The 21,653-nt window shown below is 37.4% G+C and overlaps 1 protein-coding gene across 6 annotated transcripts in view; it reads left to right on the forward strand.

Moving 5' to 3' along the window:
* The window catches only part of LOC105388358 (mucin-5AC), an 85,357-nt gene that overhangs the window by 62,099 nt on the left and 1,605 nt on the right, over positions 1-21,653 (forward strand). The window contains exons 2-15 of one of the 6 annotated variants that reach the window (XM_038112605.2): positions 9,686-9,893; positions 10,071-10,302; positions 10,491-10,765; positions 14,205-14,356; positions 14,847-15,001; positions 15,085-15,131; positions 15,257-15,436; positions 15,953-17,953; positions 18,610-18,723; positions 19,208-19,401; positions 20,134-20,359; positions 20,558-20,850; positions 20,950-21,094; positions 21,379-21,577. In XM_038112605.2, the coding sequence (XP_037968533.2) occupies positions 9,686-9,893; positions 10,071-10,302; positions 10,491-10,765; positions 14,205-14,356; positions 14,847-15,001; positions 15,085-15,131; positions 15,257-15,436; positions 15,953-17,953; positions 18,610-18,723; positions 19,208-19,401; positions 20,134-20,359; positions 20,558-20,850; positions 20,950-21,094; positions 21,379-21,577 (4,421 nt within the window). Of the gene's footprint in view, positions 1-9,685; positions 9,894-10,070; positions 10,303-10,490; positions 10,766-10,785; positions 13,721-14,204; positions 14,357-14,846; positions 15,002-15,084; positions 15,132-15,256; positions 15,437-15,952; positions 17,954-18,609; positions 18,724-19,207; positions 19,402-19,601; positions 19,828-20,133; positions 20,360-20,557; positions 20,851-20,949; positions 21,095-21,378; positions 21,578-21,653 lie in introns of those variants that run through there. The other 5 variants (XM_048633154.1, XM_048633153.1, XM_048633155.1 and 2 more) reach the window with 5 other exon arrangements.

Below are 21,653 nucleotides of genomic sequence, written 5' to 3' on the forward strand. Positions count from 1 at the left end.
CATTTTATTCAGTTGCCTGCTATAGAAGATGGGCAACACAAAGCGGAGCGATAGCGAGGCGAGGCGAGGGACAGGAACCCACCGTCCACACTCTCGTGCTGCTACCCCACTTCGCTACTCATATTTGACAAAACTTCCATGTGTGGTCAGTTTATTCGCCGCACTTATTTCCGTATTTGCTTATTTGGCAAATATAGCCAATGGAAGTTTTGACAAGTGGGGTAGCAGCATCGCACTCGTGCTCCCTCTCGTAGCCTCATGGAGAGTCTGCATGGACCATTACGAAGAATTGGTTCAGTGTTATTCAACAATTCAAGCAGTCCTACTTACCCACTGAGCGAGTACCTGCCCCGACGGATCGCAATAACAGATTTGATCATGATCTTATCAAGAAGCGCGTGCGTGAATCTGATAGTCACGATTTTGGCATGAAGAATTACTCCGTAATAATAGAAAGAAAGAAAGAAAGAAAGAAAGAAATAGTTTATTCGCCTTCAAGAATACACAACATGGAAAATCACATAACAATACAAATTAGGTAGGTACACAGCTTATACATTAAATAAATAGTTAAACAATATTTTATGGTTGCCAATCTCCATGTCGTGCACAGTGATAGCGAAATGGTTCAGACTCAGCATGTGCTACATATATAAGTGTGTATATATATATAGCGCTGATAATTCTGCCAGAACCAGTTCTTTAGGGGTACCTATGTGGCGTATACATATATTATAAGTAGGTCTATTCTAAGTGCATGCTCCATAATTAGCATATAACATTTTATTAATTTTAACTGATCTTTAAATACGTTGTAAAAAATATATAGGAAGAAAGACTAAATGTGTCTGTTAAACTGTGAAATAAATGGTATATATTTATAACAGTGCATAAACAAATGCTTACTCATATGTATCCATGTAAATAACTATGCTTGTGAGTACTCTGTTATTTATATATAGTTGTAAGGCCAGCTGAAAGATAGGAAATATGTAATGTATAATGAAATGTGTGTGTGTGTGTTTGTGTGTATGTGTGTGTGCGTGTGTGTGTTTGTGTGTATGTGTGTGTGCGTGTGTGTGTGACTGCTTATTACTGATTTTGTTTTTGCCTATTTAGTAAAAACATTTTATACCGACTCCTAAATGATGAGACGGACTTGAGATCACGGATTGGTGGCGGAAGATTATTGTAAATCTTGCAAGCTAAATATTTAAAACTACGTCGGTATGAAGCTGACTTATGAGCGGGGGTAAGCATCAGATAATTGGAACCTCTAGTATTGATAGAATGGTGATTGCGTGACCAATCGATTTTTTTGTACAAGTAATCTGGAGTCTGATACTTTACAATACCAAATAGCATTGTAGCAAGATGCAACCTCTGCCTAGCAGCTATCTTAAGTAAATTTGATTTATTCAGGAACGGTGTTACATGTGCACGTGGACGAATACAGAAACAGAAGCGGGCGCAGGCGTTCTGAACTCGTTGCAACAATTTTAAAGTTTTCTTAAGTAGGCAGGGACCATAAACCGTGTCAGCATAGTTCAGCTTAGAGAGGACCAGTGACTCACAAAGCTGTATACGCAGTTCCTCATTTATGTATGGTCTTATTCTGTACAAAACCCTAAGTCTGAAAAAGCAGTTTCTTACCACATCCAAAACGTGTTTCTCAAAAGTCAGACCGCTGTCAAAAACCAGACCAAGATTACGCGCCTCAGTAACCTGTTCAATAGACCCTCCATCCATTACTATTGTGGGATTATTAGCTTTTGTTGCTAAAACTTGTTGCCTAGAGCCAATTACCATAAATTTAGATTTAGTAGGATTAAGTTTAAGTGAATTTTTCTTAGACCACACTGCAATACGCTCTAAGTCCTGGTTAATAAAACAACATGTTTCTGCAACGTCAGAGGGGCTACCCGCCAGGTAAATCTGAAGGTCGTCAGCATACAGATGGTAATTACAGTGCTGTATTTCAGTAGTGATATCACTGATGTATATAACGAATAGAAGTGGCCCTAAGATGGATCCTTGTGGCACACCTCTGGTCACTGGATACTTTGCTGACAAGCTTGTAGTACCATCACTTCTCCTCAGCTTGACTATTTGTGTACGTTGGTCCAGATAGCTATAAAACCATTTTATTACTTTAGAGTCACAACCATAATATGATAGTTTAGCAAGAAGCAGCGAGACATTAACGGTGTCAAAGGCACGAGAAAAATCCAATAGAGTTAGAAGAGTAGCCATGCCTTTTTCTTGTTTGGCAAGCATATTGTCGACAACATCAATAAGAGCTGTGGATGTACTGCGCCCCTTACGGAAGCCTGACTGTAATGATGGCAAAATTTTATTTGTTTCTAGAAAGAAGGTCAGTTGATTAGAAACGGCTTTCTCCAGAATTTTTGACAAAGTGGAAAGTAAACTGATGGGTCTAAGATCTTTGTAGTCAATTGGGTTAGTTATTTTAGGGATGGGATTAATTACCGCTATTTTCCAGAGTTCAGGGAAGGTGGATGTCAGAATGGATTGATTAATTATGTAGGTTATAATATGTAAAGTAATAATACTGTTTAACTGTTCTCATACTGAACTCGTTACGTTTGTTATTGTGCAGCTGTTTTGACACCCAAGTTGGTAAGTAGATTAAAAATCTGAGTCTGAAATGCATTAAAAAAATTTTTGTTCGGAGGCTGCTGAAATAGGCTTCCAGTCTAGCAACATGGGACGGAAATTTCTATGATATTTTTTGAGGGAAAGTTTGATTAGTAGATCTTGTGATCTACTATGAAAAGTATTATCTCGTGTCTTTGTCATGATGTATTTACGTAGGTCTTGATTAGCATAAGTAAGTACATATAGCCAATAATATTATTCACCATGCATTCACTCACGATCGACGGTTTAAATGATTCCCTCCAAATACGAGATTCGAACCTGCACTATTGTTTCATTCATTCTAAAGGGCACAAGTGTGAATTTACAAAGGTTACTTTGAAATTGATTCACAAAGATCAAAATATAAGGCCACTGGGAATCTCTTCACAAAATTTATTATAATTTATTTAAGGAGTTTGACCGTTGTTTAGGTTATTCAGAATGGTGATAAACTTTTTAAAGGGAAATATTGTGTTGGTGTGAAATTTTTAACAATGCATGCTGTAAATAGAAACCGTCTACTTTAACATTGACTATATTTAAAAACTTAAACTTTGCACGTCCATTATAGGACAGAACATAGCGTACTTAATATAAGCCCACCAACCTGTAAAAGTTTTGTGTCACAAATAAATGATCCTATTTTCTAAAAAAACATTTAGATACCATGCGTTTATTACACGGTGAACATCGTGAATTCTATACCTACTACTACTATACTGCTCTGTTTGAATGACCTCCGACACGGACAAGGCTCGTTATCTTCGACCTACGTTCAATATTAAAATATTGATGTGACGCAACCATTGCACTCGGCTTCTTGGTAAAATCGAACAGTTCGGTCATGTCAAGGTTGCGATAGATTCTGATCTAAAGTATTAGACAAAAAATGTATGTTTACCCTGAAGTGCATTGTATTAGTGCATTCATTGAACCCACAGGCCACTGTCATCATACCAAGTTCCTATTATTAAAAAACTACCTGATTAAAAGATTTTATACTATCAATTTAGTATCTCTATAAGTATGTACAATATTATTATGTATATTTCACCAATCAGCCAAGGCCAGCGTGGTGGTCTAGGCCAAAAACCATCCTTCATTGGAAGGAGACCCGTGCCCCTAGCAGTGATGGGTCGTGATGATGATATTATGTAGGTATATTAATTTTCTCAAAGTTCACTAGGATAATTACAATGTGCTCGCGAGCAATAAAAAAGTTGAACTCCTTTTATTTGCCAAATGGCCACACTGTTTTATAAATATTGAATTTAAATTTAAAAATAATATACCTATACATTATACATGATTATTCTGTCATTTTCCGTTTAGGATATATTCACTGTAAGTTTTTCATTGCTCGCGAGTCCATCATCTAACGTAAGTACCTACGTATATACCTACTTACCGAAATCGTAACTATCTAACACTATAAGGAACCAGATAAAATATAATGTATGTAAAGTCGTAAATAAATACTTAATAAAATTGCTTATATTGGACTTAGGTACCTTCGTAACAAGGTATTATTATTATTAACGGAATTAAAGAAATGTCAAGGTTCTCATGTTTCCTTCAAGTGATCTGATTTACTTATTTTATTTATTACGCAAATTGTCCAATTGCTGGGTACAAGTATTACCAGTTTTATGTAAAGTTATTATTTATAACAGACAATTGATTCAATAAATAATCTTTATTTTAGCAATTATTTAAATAAGCTTTATTAGATAAGTAACCACTTTGAGCTTAGTTGAAATTGTGTTTTAATCTACTCGGTTTGACATTCATATAGGTATTATAAGCAAAGCTACATATAACTAAACAGTATACCTTTACTTACATAAATAACATCAGCAATCACCCTTCTCCCTCAGCAATTAATTTCTTAACCCCACAAAATAAATGCACCACCAATCCACCATCTCTTCCAAGTTCTGACACACTAAAGTTTGATTATGGAAACAAATTTTGACGTGTTTGGTTCCAAATATACTTAACTCCACGTGAACGTATTGTAGTCCCCATACATTAGATCAGAACTCAAATTATAGTTGTAGACGGGGCGTGGTCGTCGTTATCTAATTCGAAGCCTGAAGGCACTGCGAGACTGCGACATTACAAAACTGTGGGATTTCTGATGCCGAATATTACTATTGACAATAATGTTGTAATTTTATAAATCATTGTTGGGTATAATATGAGGCACTTACAACAGTCAGAACATAAGTAGGTGATGTGGGCTGGTCTGCAATAAATATGTAGGTACTTATGCCTATCTGTTTTTGTTAAACGTCGATGTTATTATTATGCAAATTTTGGCATTTTATGTTTAACACATTATCTATCTGCTACATGTACAATTATTTTTTGTTCATGGAATGTTATTGAATTGGAGCATTTATTTGAAAATTGTTTATCCAATTAGAGATCGATTGCTGATGTTGAATACTTTAGGGACTTAATATTGGTAATTAAAATAATTAGTATGAAATAACTAATAGCTTTTAATTTAATAAAAGAGGATATTATCGATTAGATAAGTAGATTATACCTTGTTATATTTTCCGGATTACGTAAGGTTATAAGTTGATTACCTGTCAATCTTGCGTTATTTAGTATTCAGAAAAAAACACGGCTAGACTAGACTTAGACTTTATTAAAGTTCATACTTACAGGTTTAAACCCTTATTCACAAAAAAGTTACTGGACGCTTTAGCTATTGAACTGTTCTATCACTCTCTGACAGAGAACAATTTGTTCTTTGACAGAGGGGGACAAAATAGGTCAATGGCTATAGCGTCCAGTAACTTTTGTATGAATAAGGGGGTTACACTTTATCTAAGCTTTTTTCCATATTATGTGTAAAACAAAAAAATAATTATAATCATAATTAAATTACGAGCGTTTACAAACGATTAGCCAGCCGCGCCCAGCGGACCCGCGGAGTTATTGTTATTAATGAACTTATCCCGAGTGAGAGGCCCAAGGCCGAGCCAATGTATCATTAGAGTGTATTGTACACGAGAATGGGCAGTTGTCGAAGTGATATTGCTAACAGATAGACTCTTAAAAGGTCGCGTTCCAGTTAAGGGCGAGCCGCACGAATTCGATATAGCCATTGTTTCAAGCACATAAAGCTACGTTTAATGGTTCATACATTTATAATGGTTAAAAGAGGCAAGTCTTACTTCATAAAGTAGATAAAGTTATGAAGGCTTCTGGTCAGAGGTTTAGGTGGCAAATGTTAATGGCAACAGCGACGACGAAGGGTCGTTAAACAAGAGTGCCGACTTTAAAGATATAAATCGGTGGAGACCGTCTCGTCTTTATTAACGACATGTTTGACACGACACAGCTTCTATCTGTTTGAGCAATCGGTTTTAATTCATAATTTTTGCAATGTTCAAAAATGCGAGCAATATATTCACGACAATAGCAGCAGTAATCTGGAACCCGACATCTATGTTGATTAGTTCCTAGCGGCTCCATAACATTGCGTCAATCTCTGCAGTATTAGTTCAGTCATGAATCACACTCAGGTCCTGCGGTGCTCACCCACTCGGTGTCCTAGAGTGTTCACCCACGGCGTGTCCTGGGAACTATTCGCCTCCCACATTAACAGTCCTACAATGTGTCGGACTCGCTTACATTATCCGACAAGGATCAGGATATCTGGCGGCGGCCGGCTCGCATGACGCGGGACACCCGCGGTTCCAGCATTTATTCTCTTGATATACGATTACGTGTTTTCAAGACGATATTTCATAAATTTTTGACAGAACTCGCATAATTCATGCTCGTATTGCGTTTAGCTGTGGTTTTATTCGTATCATTTGCTTGATTTACTTCAGCATGAATGTTGTTATATGCGACTGTATAAGTTCATGTTCTTTATTTACTTAACTGCACTCTCACGGATTTATATCATAAAACCTTTATTGGACACGTACTCATTCAAAATATACCTACTGGGTACTGTTAAAATTTGTTTAAAAGTCTTAAAAAGCTGTTGCCTTCTGCCTACACAGCGAACGAGTCACTATAAGATACTATACACTCAACAGCATCTTGTTCTCTATACATCTCCTACTCCTAGGTATCCTTTACTTTTAAGTAATGTTAAAGAACATTGCTGTGATGTTTCGATCGCGTGTGATCAAGGAATAACATTATGTTTTATATTTGCGAAGGATATTTTTACACAGCAAACACCATTATCCTGTGGGTGTAAATTGTCTAAAGAACCCTTGCAGAATGTAAATTTCTCGGTTCTAGTTCGCCCACGATTGTCCTGTACAAGGGAACTAATGGGCTGATCGTATTTGAACGACCTATTTTGTTTATCAGCCGACAAGGTAATGCAATTAGAATAGACCTTACAAAGAAAGCAAGGAATATCAGGCGATGGTAAAAAGGATTCCGAGGTAGGAGTGGGTGGAACAGATCCCTAACTAATGTTCCTACAATACTAGTTGTGTCCTTGTTTGATACATAACTGAGTATCTAATGAAGTATGCTTAGATAAAATTATAGAGCTTGGTTGTATTACAACAGTAAAATACATAGATTCAATATAATATTTTTATATATTATAACATCGATCAGCATGTTACATTTATGGTCTTTGTGTCTTAATAATTTCATATTGCACATGCACACTTGAAACTTGCAGATGATCGGTGCTCGGTAATCATGCAGTTATCTGAAACAATCGGCGATCATGCGGCACGTAGTTAGCAGAAAAATAGAAAATTTAACGGATATTGCACGAACTGTTTCAACAAGGCTTATTGCACACAAATCATAGGGTACTTGAGCGTTTCCCACACAAATTCATTATTATAGATCTTATGTATCGGCTCATCCATGATGAATAATTGTGGTCCAATTATATTGCCTTGCGACATGCCCGGGCCACGATCAAGGAATTTGTTGATTGATTAATGAAGTATTGTGGCCGGTCGTTGCTGCAACTGGGTCGATTTCGACGTTTTAATGGTTGCTTTAGTTGCATTTGCCGGGTAATTCTGCGGGTTAGCATACTATGTCCGGTAGGCATTAGCTGATTGTGCTCTACCAGTTGAACGTTTCTTTGCTAGGTAGTCTCTGATAGTTTTCGAATCAGTACTTTGTGATTTGTAACTCGGTTTAAGTAAACTTTCAAAGGCCTAACCGTATAATTAGTTACATACCGTAATCAGTTACCTACTTTTCTATAAACTTAATTTGCCACTTCAAGTAGGTAGCTATACTATGTAGTTATAACTGATGTAAATTCAATCAGCTCATTAAGATTACGTATGCAGTGCCCCTGAGACATATTGTGTACACCGGCAATATATCAATCTGCTAAGGCGTATACACATACATATACAAGCTGGAACAGTCGACGCCACCAAAAGATCCAAAATGTAGTCCAAATTTGACTCTTACAACAAACGAATTAAAAGAAGTAATAGTCCAAAGTTTACTGTACATAAACCGTTTACATATATTGTACATTATGCAGGCTGTGTGCGTGTAATGGTCGAAGCCGCTGGCATTTTGCGTGCGCGTGCGGCGGTCGCGCGCCCCGAATCTTGACGGCCAAGTGTCGACATCCACTACAACAAATAAATTTTCCACAACAACTTTTAATCCAAAACCATAAGGTTCATTGTTACACCCGAAATTAGTAAGCCACTAGTGCAAAGGTGTTATTGCACAGATTAACGCTTTGTGGGAAAATTAATGCTTTTGTTCTATGTACTTTGGTATGTAATGTACATTTTTATTCGATGGGTTTTGGACCATTATGACTGAAGGTCAGTTTTCGGCATTGTTGCTACAACAATTAATTTGAAGTGTGAATGCGTCGTTCTTAAACAAAAGTTAAGGAAGCATCCATTTTTTACTAAAGAAGTACCTAGCAGTAAATAAAAATATGCTAAAGTGCTTGTTTAAGTACATACTTATGTACCTAGAAATTAAATGCTTTTGGTGTAGAAACAACTCCGTCCCAAATCCCACACTCATTCGTGATCATGATACAAACGTGACAAAACCGAAACCCGAGATAAAATGCTAAATAGCTTGAAGAATTTCTATTCTCATCACTTTACTTTAGTGGTTTTGCAAGAACAATGTACCTGCCATGTTTATGAATTAAATGAAGCAAAAGCAGATAACATTATTTAAGTCTTGCAAGGGTTTTTGTAATGTTAGAAAAGTTTACGTTACAATTTTGTTCAAGGCTTCGAAGTCAGTTACAATTGTTTTGCTAAGCACCTATAATTGAATTCAGCGATTGCTCTAGGACCTAGGACTCTGACACCTACATTATGTATTTCATCGTAAAAGGTAGCTCTATCTACATAAAGACAGTTCTTAGCTCGCATACAGAATCGGAATGCAACAATGCAAGCGAGTTGTCAAGGACGTGTATGGATATTGCAAAACTCTCATACCTCAGATTTCAGACTAGATACACCTCTGCGGTTAGAATTATGTCCGTTGCAATTTCGTATATCGAAACCGTTTTTAATAATGGATTTCTTGCGATTGCGTGTTTGTAATTTAGCTGTTTTTATATGGGCTGCCTTGTAAAAAACTGTTTCGATTACAATGATACTGAGACTTCTAGAAATAAAAAACCAGCAGTAACTCTGAACTGAACTCTATTATTTTGAATTTTTTTTTTCAATAAATTTTCGATAGATCTTTGATGTTTTTATTGATTATCGAAAAAAAAACTTAATCGGTTTTGAATAGATTTCATGGTTTGAGGGCGAAACCCAGTAAATTTCTTCAATGTATTTGCAGTCGGATATTAGATGTATAGGTAGAGTCTAACTCTGTCAAGGAAGGGTCAGGTTTCTTTGCTCTAAACTGTACCTACCCTAAATATGCCAACAGAACAGACCCTTTTTCTTGTACGGATGCCAAAACGTGATGATGGGTGTTTCTGTTTATATAGTCTCACATCATGCATGAAGTAAAAATTTAACTCTCCTCCAACGAATTACTTGTCTCTCATTTCCAGAATGCCAATCAGCACAGTCCGACCGTCCCCGCCAGCGCTCCGGACCAATCAGAAGCGTCCCCGTAGCGGCGAGCATCAAACGCGACACTGACTTCGACTGTCCTGAGGAGTTCGGCTACTACCCGCACCCCAGCGACTGCACTCAGTACTATGTGTGCGTGTTTGGCGGCGCTCTGCTAGAGTCGTGCACTGGTGGCCTTATGTACAGGTGAGGAAAATTAGGGACTTTGCTTCGGAGACAAAATTAATGGTCTTAATGGGTTCCTTCTTTAGAAAATGTATGAAGCATTAATGACTATCACATTGCCATTCATTAAGTAAGAACTTAATTGGCCAGTTTGACAAAAAATACAAAATCATAATGAGAATTTCTCCATGATTCCAGCCACGAGCTCCAAACATGTGATTGGCCTCGCAACGTGGGCTGTGATGCCATCGGCGCCGGCGACGCGGACGACTACGAGCGAGTGGTGGAGAAGAAACCCCCCGCGCCCGCGCCCTCGCCGCCCCCCCGCCGCGCCCCGCTGCCGCCGCCGCCGCCGCCGCCCCGCGTGCAACTCAACCCCGTTGTCACTTCTAGAGGACAGCCCAAGTTCAATCGTGATGAATATGAAAAGGTACAGCAGGATTATTGTCTGTTACATAGCACCAAATTTGTAAGCTATTCTTCATTTATTTCTACATTCATCATTGAACGAGTGCATTGTTCTTCATATTCGGAAATATAAAGACGAATAGAATAAAATTACTTATGCGTTTAATAAGAGAAAAACTGTGAATCTAACAAATATATTTATAATTTCAGCAACAACAACTGTACGCTGATGTCGATGACCTGCCTCCAGTTGAGGAAATTGAATCAGACAGACAGCAACGTGTTTACCGAGGACAGCCTTCGACAATCGGGCAGGTTCAGCGAGATCGGGACGGATATGCGCCAGTCAACTCTGGGAGAAATCTGAACCCGAATATTATACCCGCGTCGATCCCACAGAACAATGGTAAAATAGGTTCTTTCTCGTTTGGCACTCAAGTGGATGAGCGCCGACAACAAGCAACTCAAGCACCACAGCCTTTCAGGTTAGTTAAATAAAATAAAAATAGGTTTTGATACTTAGTATTACTGCCGTTGTACTTGACATTTTATACGATCACTAAATAACATAACTATCGTTATTTCAGTGAGGACAAAAGCGACTTGACTGACTCTCGTCTTGACAAACAATCAGACATAGATAGAAATGTAATTGATGACAGTTATAAAAACAAACGATCTTCGAGAAGAAAAAGGGAAGCAGTGAATGGAACAGTTGCTGTAACTAACATTAATTCAACGTTAGGTACACCAAAAATGTCAAACAGGAATGATGAAGATACAGAAGATTATGTAGAAACACATACTGAATTTTATTCAGATGAAATTGATGGGTCTAGTGAGGATAGTGAACGTGGTAAAAGACAAGTTCGTCACGGAAGACATTATTACAAAGACGGAAGCTATAAAAATGTTGGAAAGAACTGGGCTAGTCCTAAACCAATAAAATATACCGATATTCCTCAATATAGTTTTAATACACAGTCAAATTTACAGGGCAATCGGTATCAGTCTTCATTTAATAGTCTGAATAACAATAACCCATTCGAAGGAACCCGGAAGCCTTTTTTCGATGAAAACTCATTTTCTACTGCGAATCCGTTCATTTCATTCCAAAAAGACACTCAATCCCAGAGGCCATTTAAAGCCAGTTTGCCAGACCCAAGGCAAAAAAATACATATAATCCTATAAATCCAGCAACTCAAATAATAACTAAAAGTCCCCCGATATCCTCATTAAATAGCAATGATAATCCGTTTGCTTCATTGGCTGGAGGTTTTTACAACAATAACCCTCAGCAAAGTAATAGTTACAACTACAATCAGCAATCGAATAAACAAAGTGTGAACTCCAACCATAATAATAGTCCATCTAATCACAACTCATTTGATTCCTCTCATGTATCCAGTACAGTAGTAACCGGAAAACCAGTATTACTGCAAACGCCGAGAGAACCAACAAAGTACAGAAATAGCCCTGATATCACAAAATTTTACATCAATAACTTTAAGAATACCAGGGATCAATCGACAAATAATCCATTTCTAAGACCGAATCGTTTACCTACAAAAGAATTTGAAAACCTGAATAATCAAGATGATGATGAAGAAAACTCTTCCGAAGAGGATGCATCAGATGATGATGAACTTAGTAATAAAAATGTTTTTCCGAAACCACCTTACGAGTTTACTCACCCTGGAAATAAATATGCAGACATACAAAATCCATTTGCTGATCCTAACTTTGACTTTGATGAGTTTTTAGCTAAATTAAGAGGTGATCATGAAAAAATCAGAGGTTCAACATCTCGGCCTAGCTATAACAACCCATCTGGAACTAAAACAATCAACTCTCCTGTAGATGCCACCACATCTTCGACAAGGCCGTCTAAGTTGAACTATCATGGTATGAGTACTCCACGACCATTTAGTATGCCTACTGGAGCAAGTGCGCAATGGCCAAATGAAAATGCAAATATCCAAACAACAACTCCGCAATCCGTACATTACGAACCAATAATTCAAAGACCATCCCAGCATCAAGATAAGGAAACCTACGGAGAACAGCAACATAGACAACAACAAGAACATTTCCGTCAACAGCAGCAAAATGCATTTAGTCAAAATATATTTAACAGACCCCAGCAACATAATTCAAATCCTCTGTCAGGACCAACTAAGACACAATTAAAACCACCAAATTTTAACGATGACCGACAACTACCAATAAATTATAAATTTAACCAAGCTCTTCAAAGTAATATAAGAACTTCTACAGAGAAACCTCAATATAAAGATGAAAATAAAAATAACCAACTATTCCTTGGCACTCAAAAACCGTACGTTATTGTAACGGGTACAGGGTCACCAATTTATTTTACTTCACCCAAACAACAATATTTTAGTACGGGGAAACCCTACTCTGTGTCAAGCTTCAAACCTCAAAATCCATTCTATGCCGTCAAACCATCAACTCCAAAACCACTAACAACGATAGCCAATGAACAGTTATCAATACTGCAGCAGTTTTGGAATAAAAAGCAGGAGGAGTTCTCTTCGCGACCGGCACAACCAACCACTACGTCTTCTGCGATATCAAATCATCAAAATTCTTATGGACATGGTACCAAATCAAGTACTCCAGCGTACAACAATGGAAAAAATCATTTTGTTTTGGCATATTCTCCAAGACCTGCTAGTGCGACAACAAAAGCACCTTCAACAAGAAAACCCATTCCTAAACCGTCGCCTGAAATGAGCGATTATTATTACGACGACGATGAACAATATTATTACGAACCACCAGTAAAATCTCAATACATGCCTAGTTCTGAAGTAAGACCGCAAAGGCCAAAGATGGCACAAAATTATCAAGAATACGAAGATAGCGATAGTTATGAGGACGAGTCTCCAGAAAATAATCAACAGCAGCCATACAGACGGCCTGCTAATTATAATAAGTATAAAACGGATTCCTCAACGAAAACCTATAATGACATAACTATTGTAGTGACGAAAGCTCCTCCTAAGGAAACGACAAAGACATATATTAAAAACATGGGAAATTCAAATTCTTCACCTTCACCAACCCAAAACCTACTCAACCGGCCTGAAGTGTCAAATTACAAAGTACTTCACTATCCTCTTAGAAATAAAACAATGCACATCAAAAGACCAGAATCTGGGCCTCACACAATGAAACCACCGAAATATTTAAACCAGACTACTTTGAGGCCTTACACAGTTAGGCATAGATTAGCTAAGCCGACCACTGTGCAGACTCAAATGACTCAAACCACTCCGAGTCAGGATATGAAGTCAACCAGAGGGCGGACCAGACATCCAAACATTGTCACTCAAACTAGATTGACAACTCCTCGCGACAGTCATAACCAAGAGACTCGTTACACTAAGACCCAACATGACGATAAGACCAACAGGTAACAGAAAAAAAACTTGGTATTGACTAACACACAGACACTCTTCTGTATAAACTCTTCCACTTCCTGCTGAGCAATCTATCACTATCTATAAACTTGACCGGTGACAGACAACACTAATAATTTTCTTTGCAACTTTCTATACATAAGATACCTACCTAATTAATGACTAACTTGACTAATGACAATGACATTCTTGTAAAATATGACTTCGTGTAGGTGTGTACAGTAATATTTATAAAATCTAAGGAAACTTGTAGGGAATTGTTAAAACTATTATAAATTGTATAGTTAATTTGATGTATGTACTTTACTATTGATATAGGAATTGTATTAAGTCATATAAATTAATATCTGTCGGCATTACAAATTATGTAAATAGCTTCTAAATCACTTTAGTGATGCTAATATGATATAAAGTTAATAATAATAGATAAAACTAAAATTGTTACGTAAGTATATCGTATTCGCCCTGATTTTTCAGTCTGGAGCCAACAGAAAGTGTGACCCCGATACAGTTCTCACCCAGTCCAAGACCGAAAATGCTCTATAACGGATCTCAGAGCTACAACCCTGACCAATACGACCCGTACTATGCAGTCTATGACGAAGATGGCGAGCTTTACAAAGACACTGGTAAGAGAAAGACTAAGTTAAGTGTGATATTAATTCTAATGATCTAAACATGACATTGTTAAAAAGTTTTTATTCTGAATACGTTTTCCAGTATCGGTATTTCAAAATTTTCAAATACGATTTCCTTGTAAATATTTTTTTTAAATCACAATCTGTACTATACACATTTTTAGTTGGGTAAATCGATTTGATATAATAAATACTTCTGTTTCCATTTGCAATATTTTGGCATTATTATTGATTATCCTTTTCCTTTTTAATCAAATGCACGACACGACCAATTACTATATTTTTAAATGTCATCGTATAAATTAAAACATTGTTGATTTCACCATTAAATGGTGCATGACCTTTCTAAACCATCCTTAATACTCCTAAAACCATAACCCTACCTAATACTCCTCACTCATCACTCCTGGACCTCACAACCTAACCCTGTTTCACCCTGGGTGAGCACATTAACGCACTAATGGGCGGGTGGTGTTGGCAGACTATGTGCAGCAATATAATTTGGCTTCGCTCCGACCTGCAGTCCAGCAGACCTACCGTGGCACCCCGCCCCCTGCCAGGAGACCTGTTGAAACCTATACTCCGAGACCAACTATAGCATCTAATGACTATGACGAAGAAGTCCTACAAGGCCAGGTAATTACAAAGGTACAAATACAAAATGAGCCAAAGTAAGGTAACTGTGATATTGATGTTAATTAATTAATTTATCGTTTCAGATCAACAACCAAAATCAATACCAGACACCACTTCGCCATTCGACTAGGTAAGCATTATACTTATTTTATTTTATTTCTATTACACCAACAATAATTCCTTCAACTCTAAAAGTCATACAAAAATGATCAGATACAATTACTCTTCTCATGGTTAATTCATTGGATAATTCAGGGGCGAAGGTAACGAATTGGGATTCGAAATTAATCCTACGACTGGGAGGACAACGGTGTACGAAGCTCCTATAACCACCACTCCTCCGACTACTACTAGCACAAGCACCACCACTACGACACAACGTCCAACTGTCGCACCCTTCACTGAAGCAATGATCCCGTCTCGATATTCCACAAGGTACTACAAAAGTAACGCTCAAACTCATCTGGCTTACAAACAAATTTTATCATCGTCATCATAATTCTCATCAATATTGAAATCATTAATTATTATTATAACAGTCGCCTTTACCACCTTTAAACAAACTACTAAAGTATAAATCTTTTCTAAAAACTTTTCTATTCTTGTTTACTAACAATTATGATGTTTTTATAATAACTAATACATTTTCATTTCTCTTCTCTCTCTTGGTTTAAAGGTTGTAACTGGACGTGTATGTAAATACATATTTTATGAGTTTATTGGCATATGTTTGTTTATTTATTTATAAAAGCCAGCTGTAATATTTGCAAATGTTCAAAACAGCTTTTGTGGTATCTTTGATTCCAGAATTTCTATACTAATAAATTCGTTACTCAAACTATTGAGATAAACATCTAGTGACTAATATTTATTTATTTATAAACACTTTATGCTTAATTTAAACTATTTGAGCTTGAATTAGAAAGATTTCTTTTGGTTTGTATTCAACAGATCATCTACAGAAAAAACCCCTGTACCAAATCCCGACTTATCCCTATCCAACAGACAGTTGTCATATAATAAATCCCTAACATCCGTCCCTGTGACTTCTCCTCCAATTGTAAATTTTTCATCCTTAGCCAAACCATTTGAGAAAACTGACAACACTTACCGACTGAAAGACACATTTACATCAACTGAAAGACTATTAGACCGTTCGGACGAAGTTGACAAAGAAATTGTGGAATCGGTACAAATAAATCCTGATAATAATAATGACAAAAAGGTTGTTTCACTAACTTCTGGATTTTCTATTCGCCGTAGTCCAAACAATACGCATAATCCTTCTTATACTTTGACAGTACTAACAAAGCCATTTGATAGTTATAAAAGATCGCGAGATATATTAAAAAATAAAAATACAAATACCGATTCAAATAGATATTACTATGAAAGCGATATTAATGGAAACAATGATGCAAGAAAACAGGATCGTGCAATTAATAATAGATTTGAAGATAAAGGTTCTTCAGAAAATTCAATGCGCAGAACAGATTCAAGCGAAGACATTATAACTGATGAAAAGGATCAGCCAATTTATGTCAGACCTACAGCTAAACTTCGAGTTATTGAGCCAAGAGTTAAAGTATCTACAGCTCCAACAACGACATCTTCCAAGTTTTTCTTAAAAACTGTCATTAAACGACCTGTACCGTTTTCTTTAAATAATGATGAAGCTGAAGTATCGACTGAAAATAGTATTGATACTGAAGTTCTTATTGAACAAGGTTTAGAAAATGCTAAAAATGATTATTATAATAATAAGAACACCAGTTTTAATGAGTCTCCTAGCTGGGACCAATATGATAATTCCAAGGAATCATGGGATCTGCCATCTGTGGGCCCATACCATAGTCTAAATGACTATAAAAATAACTACGACAATGAACAAGACTATGTTTTAGATTCCGCTTCCACTTCTACTACTACTACCACTTCAACGACCACATCAGCCCCGCTTATTATATCGCTTCACCCAGCGGAAAATAAAAATAAAAACGAAATTGATCGCTCAGGGGTACCATCTACAAAACCCTCATATTATACATATCGGGTATTAGAGGATCATGTAAGACCAGATCAGACTACAGAAATCTTTAGCACAAAAGCCAAAAGTATTCTAAAAGCTTTTATAAATAACTTTGTCAGTACACCTAAACCTAGGCAACACATTCATATTATTAATTCAACACCTAGAACCACTACAACTGAACCTGAAAAGGTGGTGAATATTGGCTTTCATAAGAAACAATTCAAATATGTAGATAATAATCAACCTTTGAAAAGTAACTTTCAACGAGTGCAAATTATCACTGAACCGACTGAAAGAAGATTTATTAATCCTACAATTGAAACAATTGGTCATACTGAACCTGGAATACATAGAGATCGTGTAACATCCACTACGCAAGAGCCTGTAACTGTACAGAATTTCGAAACAACATCAACTATGCAAGAGAGCACGACGAATAATCATTATTACCACACCCCAAGTAAAGAAAACTATAAGTCAAGATTTAGTAGTTTTACAAAAGAAAATGAAAACTCTCAAAAATTCCAAAAAATGGTATCTGAGATACCAGCCACTGAAAGCGTGGCTGATGTCCGTGATAGCTATAGTAACAATAATGAGGATAATGAATTGACTAAATTTACTGGAACCAATTTTGAATCTGTTAAAGACCAGACTGATTCCGAGCGTGATTTACCAACTCATCACGTTACCTCAACGACAACGAGGACTACAAAAGTGACGACTATTAAATCTTTAGATCCGACAACCTCGACTAAGAGCTTATCCTTCCCTACACGCGCTTCGCGAGTCAATCCCGCCATAAAGTTAGCTGCGACAAACCCGGGAGGTGGGCGCAGGAGTTACCAATCGTCGTCCAAATGTTCGACAGACAACAGTCTGCAAGAAAATCCGAAATGCAACGAAATCAAATACCAGAGGTATCGCCATGTAGCCTAGACAAATCTGGCGTCTAAATCTCACACTTACTTACTGTGGGTGGAGGCCTCGTCCTGTTTGAAGGTTTTCTTTTCTGCCTCGCAAACTACTTAGTAACTAGCATGACAAGATTTTCTCTAATGGCACTCTCGCTGAATTCTATCGCTTAACATTCTTCTCTTCATTGGGGGACTTCAACTGTCGGTAGAGTTATATTTCTGTGAATTGTTAACTCCTGACGCGACCATCCTTTCCTCCTTTACAACAATTGGCACCTCAACTTGTACACTAGTGATAGTCGTAGATTGACTTTTAGAAAGTTCCTCAATGCTTTAATATTTGCACCACATTTGCAACTCATCATTTAATGTGCACACTCATCACCTACATAGAATGTCAAAATGAAGAATATTGCTAATTGTTTTGGTATTCTATGAGCATGTGAAGTAACCTAGACTACGTGTAGTAGTAGTTCAATACCTATGTGAGAATTATACATATTTTCTTAAACGATATAATATGTAAATACCATTGAATCACTCGATATTGTTTTTTTAATGAATTGTCAATTATAAATATAATGAGCGCTTACCATACCACGCAGTACTAACAAGCGCTTCTTGTGCGAGCGATGGATTAGACAATATTGTTCTTGCAGGCCGAGCCCAACCCGCGGCCGCGGCTCCGCACACTACTCCACCAGCGGAGGCGGCGCCGAGCCCCCGCAGCCCGCGCAGGCCCCGCAGCAGACCAACAGGGGAACACCACCAACGTTAGAACCGTTTGCAACACCAATCATCACTTCATTTCATGCTTTTAATTCAATTTCGGTTTTAGTTTAATTGGTAGGGCTCTAGGTTCTATGTATCCTTAGATATCAAAGGGTTTCTAGTAGTTTCTACCCTATTATGTACTAGGTAACCGCTGCCTGTTCCATCCGTCTTTCTACCTTAAAAATTGAATCTTAAAAACCTTTCTGTAGTTGTTCAGTTCCTATTTTATTATGCTTCAAAATTGCTGATCCTATTGATATGAAACTATGCCTTCAATTTCTTACACACTAGTGTCAAGTTAAAAGCAAGTTTCATGGAATTTAAGTACGGAATACCGCGAAGTAAGCTATCTAGTGAATATTACAAACTAAGCTATTTATTTCTTCATTTAGTACCATTCAGTTCATTCACGCACTTAATACCTATTTTTAATTATAATTTTTTATGTTAAAACCGTATTGATAACCTTTTGTTGTCGAGCAGCCGCAGCCGCCCTACCCTGAAGCCTTCAACGTCGATTGTGTCAAAATCGACGGAGTTTGTTGACATCTACTCGTACCCCCCGCGGCGGCCGTCGGCCGTGTACCCGCAGCCCACTCCCGACAAGACCGCAGCCAAGTGCAGGAAGGATGTGTGTCTCCTGCCTGACTGCAACTGCGGTGGAAAGGAAATACCTGGTATGTTTCAACGATTTGTTTGGGGATGATGCATATTGGATACTAAGCAATGAAAATTAAGTGACTGTATTTAATTGAATTTGTTATCAAGAATCTTAAAATTACTCTTTTTATTCACTCAATGATTATAATGTAGAAATAACTTGTTCTGTAATCTGTTTAATTTTTTTAAATAGGCATTTTCATCAATCTTTATTTAGGTGATTTATCAGCTGACTCAGTACCCCAAATGGTATTAATAACATTCGACGACGCGGTGAATGATCTCAATAAAATGTACTACGAAGAAATATTTGAAAGAGGGCGAGTCAATCCCAATGGATGTCCTATAACTGGGACATTCTATGTTTCCCACGAGTGGACCGATTACAGTCAAGTCCAAAACCTATACGCAGATGGCCACGAATTTGCTTCACATACCATATCGTAAGTTTAAAATCAATGCGAAGGTGAAAGACTTGACTTCTTCCTTCCCGGTAGATTCGATGAATTTTAGTTCATAACATTGGTATGCTAACAAAATATTCATGGCCATCTAGAATCTTTTAAGGCCCATGAATACGTATTTATAACCAATAGATTTATTATTTATTCTTTTCATACTAATTCTAATATGTTGTGTTTTTTCTCGCTTCTTCTTCCCGGTGTACCTGTCTTTCTCTTCCCCTTTCCTGGCACTTGTTCAATCCCGACGCACAATAACCCTCACCTCGACCCCGCGCCGCACCACAGGAGACTTGCCGGTGGAGAGTGTTCCACAAATCGTGCTGCTGACATTCGACGACTCCGTCAATGACCTCAACAAGGTTCTGTACCAGGACCTTTTCGAAAAAGGCCGTGTCAATCCCAACGGCTGCCCTATATCGGCCACGTTCTATGTGTCCCATGAATGGACCGATTACAGTCAAGTCCAAAATCTTTACGCTGCCGGTCACGAAATGGCGTCACACACGATTTCGTAAGTTACTCCAAAATCATTCTCATGCTCATTAATTCATCTTCTTTAACTGCTATTCTTTTTTATATTCTTCTAAATAAATTATCAGTATCATAGGTAAATACATTCAGTCTCATTCTTTATAATTCTTAATGAGGGATTATATAAACTAATCCTGCAAGCTTTTAAACAACCACTTTACATTGTTTTAAATTACAGACATAGCTTCGGTGAACAATTTTCACAAAAGAAATGGAACCGAGAAGTAGGTGGCCAAAGAGAGATATTGGCGGCTTACGGAGGAGTAAAGCTTGAAGACGTCAGAGGCATGCGAGCACCTTTCCTCTCTGTAGGTGGAAACAAAATGTTCAAAATGTTATACGATTCCAACTTCACATACGACTCGTCTATGCCAGTATATGAGAACCGACCACCGAGCTGGCCATACACTCTGGATTACAAACTGTTTCATGATTGCATGATTCCTCCTTGCCCGACCAAATCATACCCTGGTAAGTAGTTATTCAACAATATGAAATTACCAACATTTTCTTTCTCAATATTACAGAAACATATAAAAAATACTAATACATAACACATTATTTTTTTAGGTGTTTGGGAAGTTCCTATGGTGATGTGGCAAGATTTGAATGGTGGTCGATGCTCTATGGGAGACGCTTGCGCCAATCCCCCGAATGCTGAAGGTGTCTACAAGATGTTATTGAAGAACTTTGACAGACATTACACCACCAACAGGTAATTTAAAATTATAGAGCAGTTTTAACTAACGTTTGGAAGGTAATTAATTATGCTCATCATGATAAGTATACATCACATCAGTTGAAAAATGCCGAGTAATAGTATGTACTAGCAAATCAGAATATGTTTTTTCCATGTAGTTTGTGGACTCGAGTTCACCGTCTCAAATTATTGTCTGTAAAATTATATGAAGTACATTATATCTCTTCTGTCTGTACGTATATCTCACTCTATTCAGACAATAACAGCTTTACAATTATAATCTATGTAAAATGTTCCAGGGCCCCGTTCGGTCTTTTCTACCACGCCGCGTGGTTCACACAACCCCACCACAAGGAAGGCTTCATCATGTTCCTGGATTCAATCAACCGAATGAACGACGTCTGGATCGTCACTAACTGGCAGGCTCTGCAGTGGGTCAGGGACCCCACGCCTATCAACAGACTCAACAACTTCCAGCCTTTCCAGTGTGATTACCCTGTATGTATTATTCATTCCTATCATTATTTAATATATTGATGTTTAACCTATTCAAGCAGTCATTTATTGCTATTTC

This window comes from Plutella xylostella, chromosome 5, assembly GCF_932276165.1.
Source record: "Plutella xylostella chromosome 5, ilPluXylo3.1, whole genome shotgun sequence".
NCBI classification, from domain to species: Eukaryota; Metazoa; Arthropoda; class Insecta; order Lepidoptera; family Plutellidae; genus Plutella; species Plutella xylostella.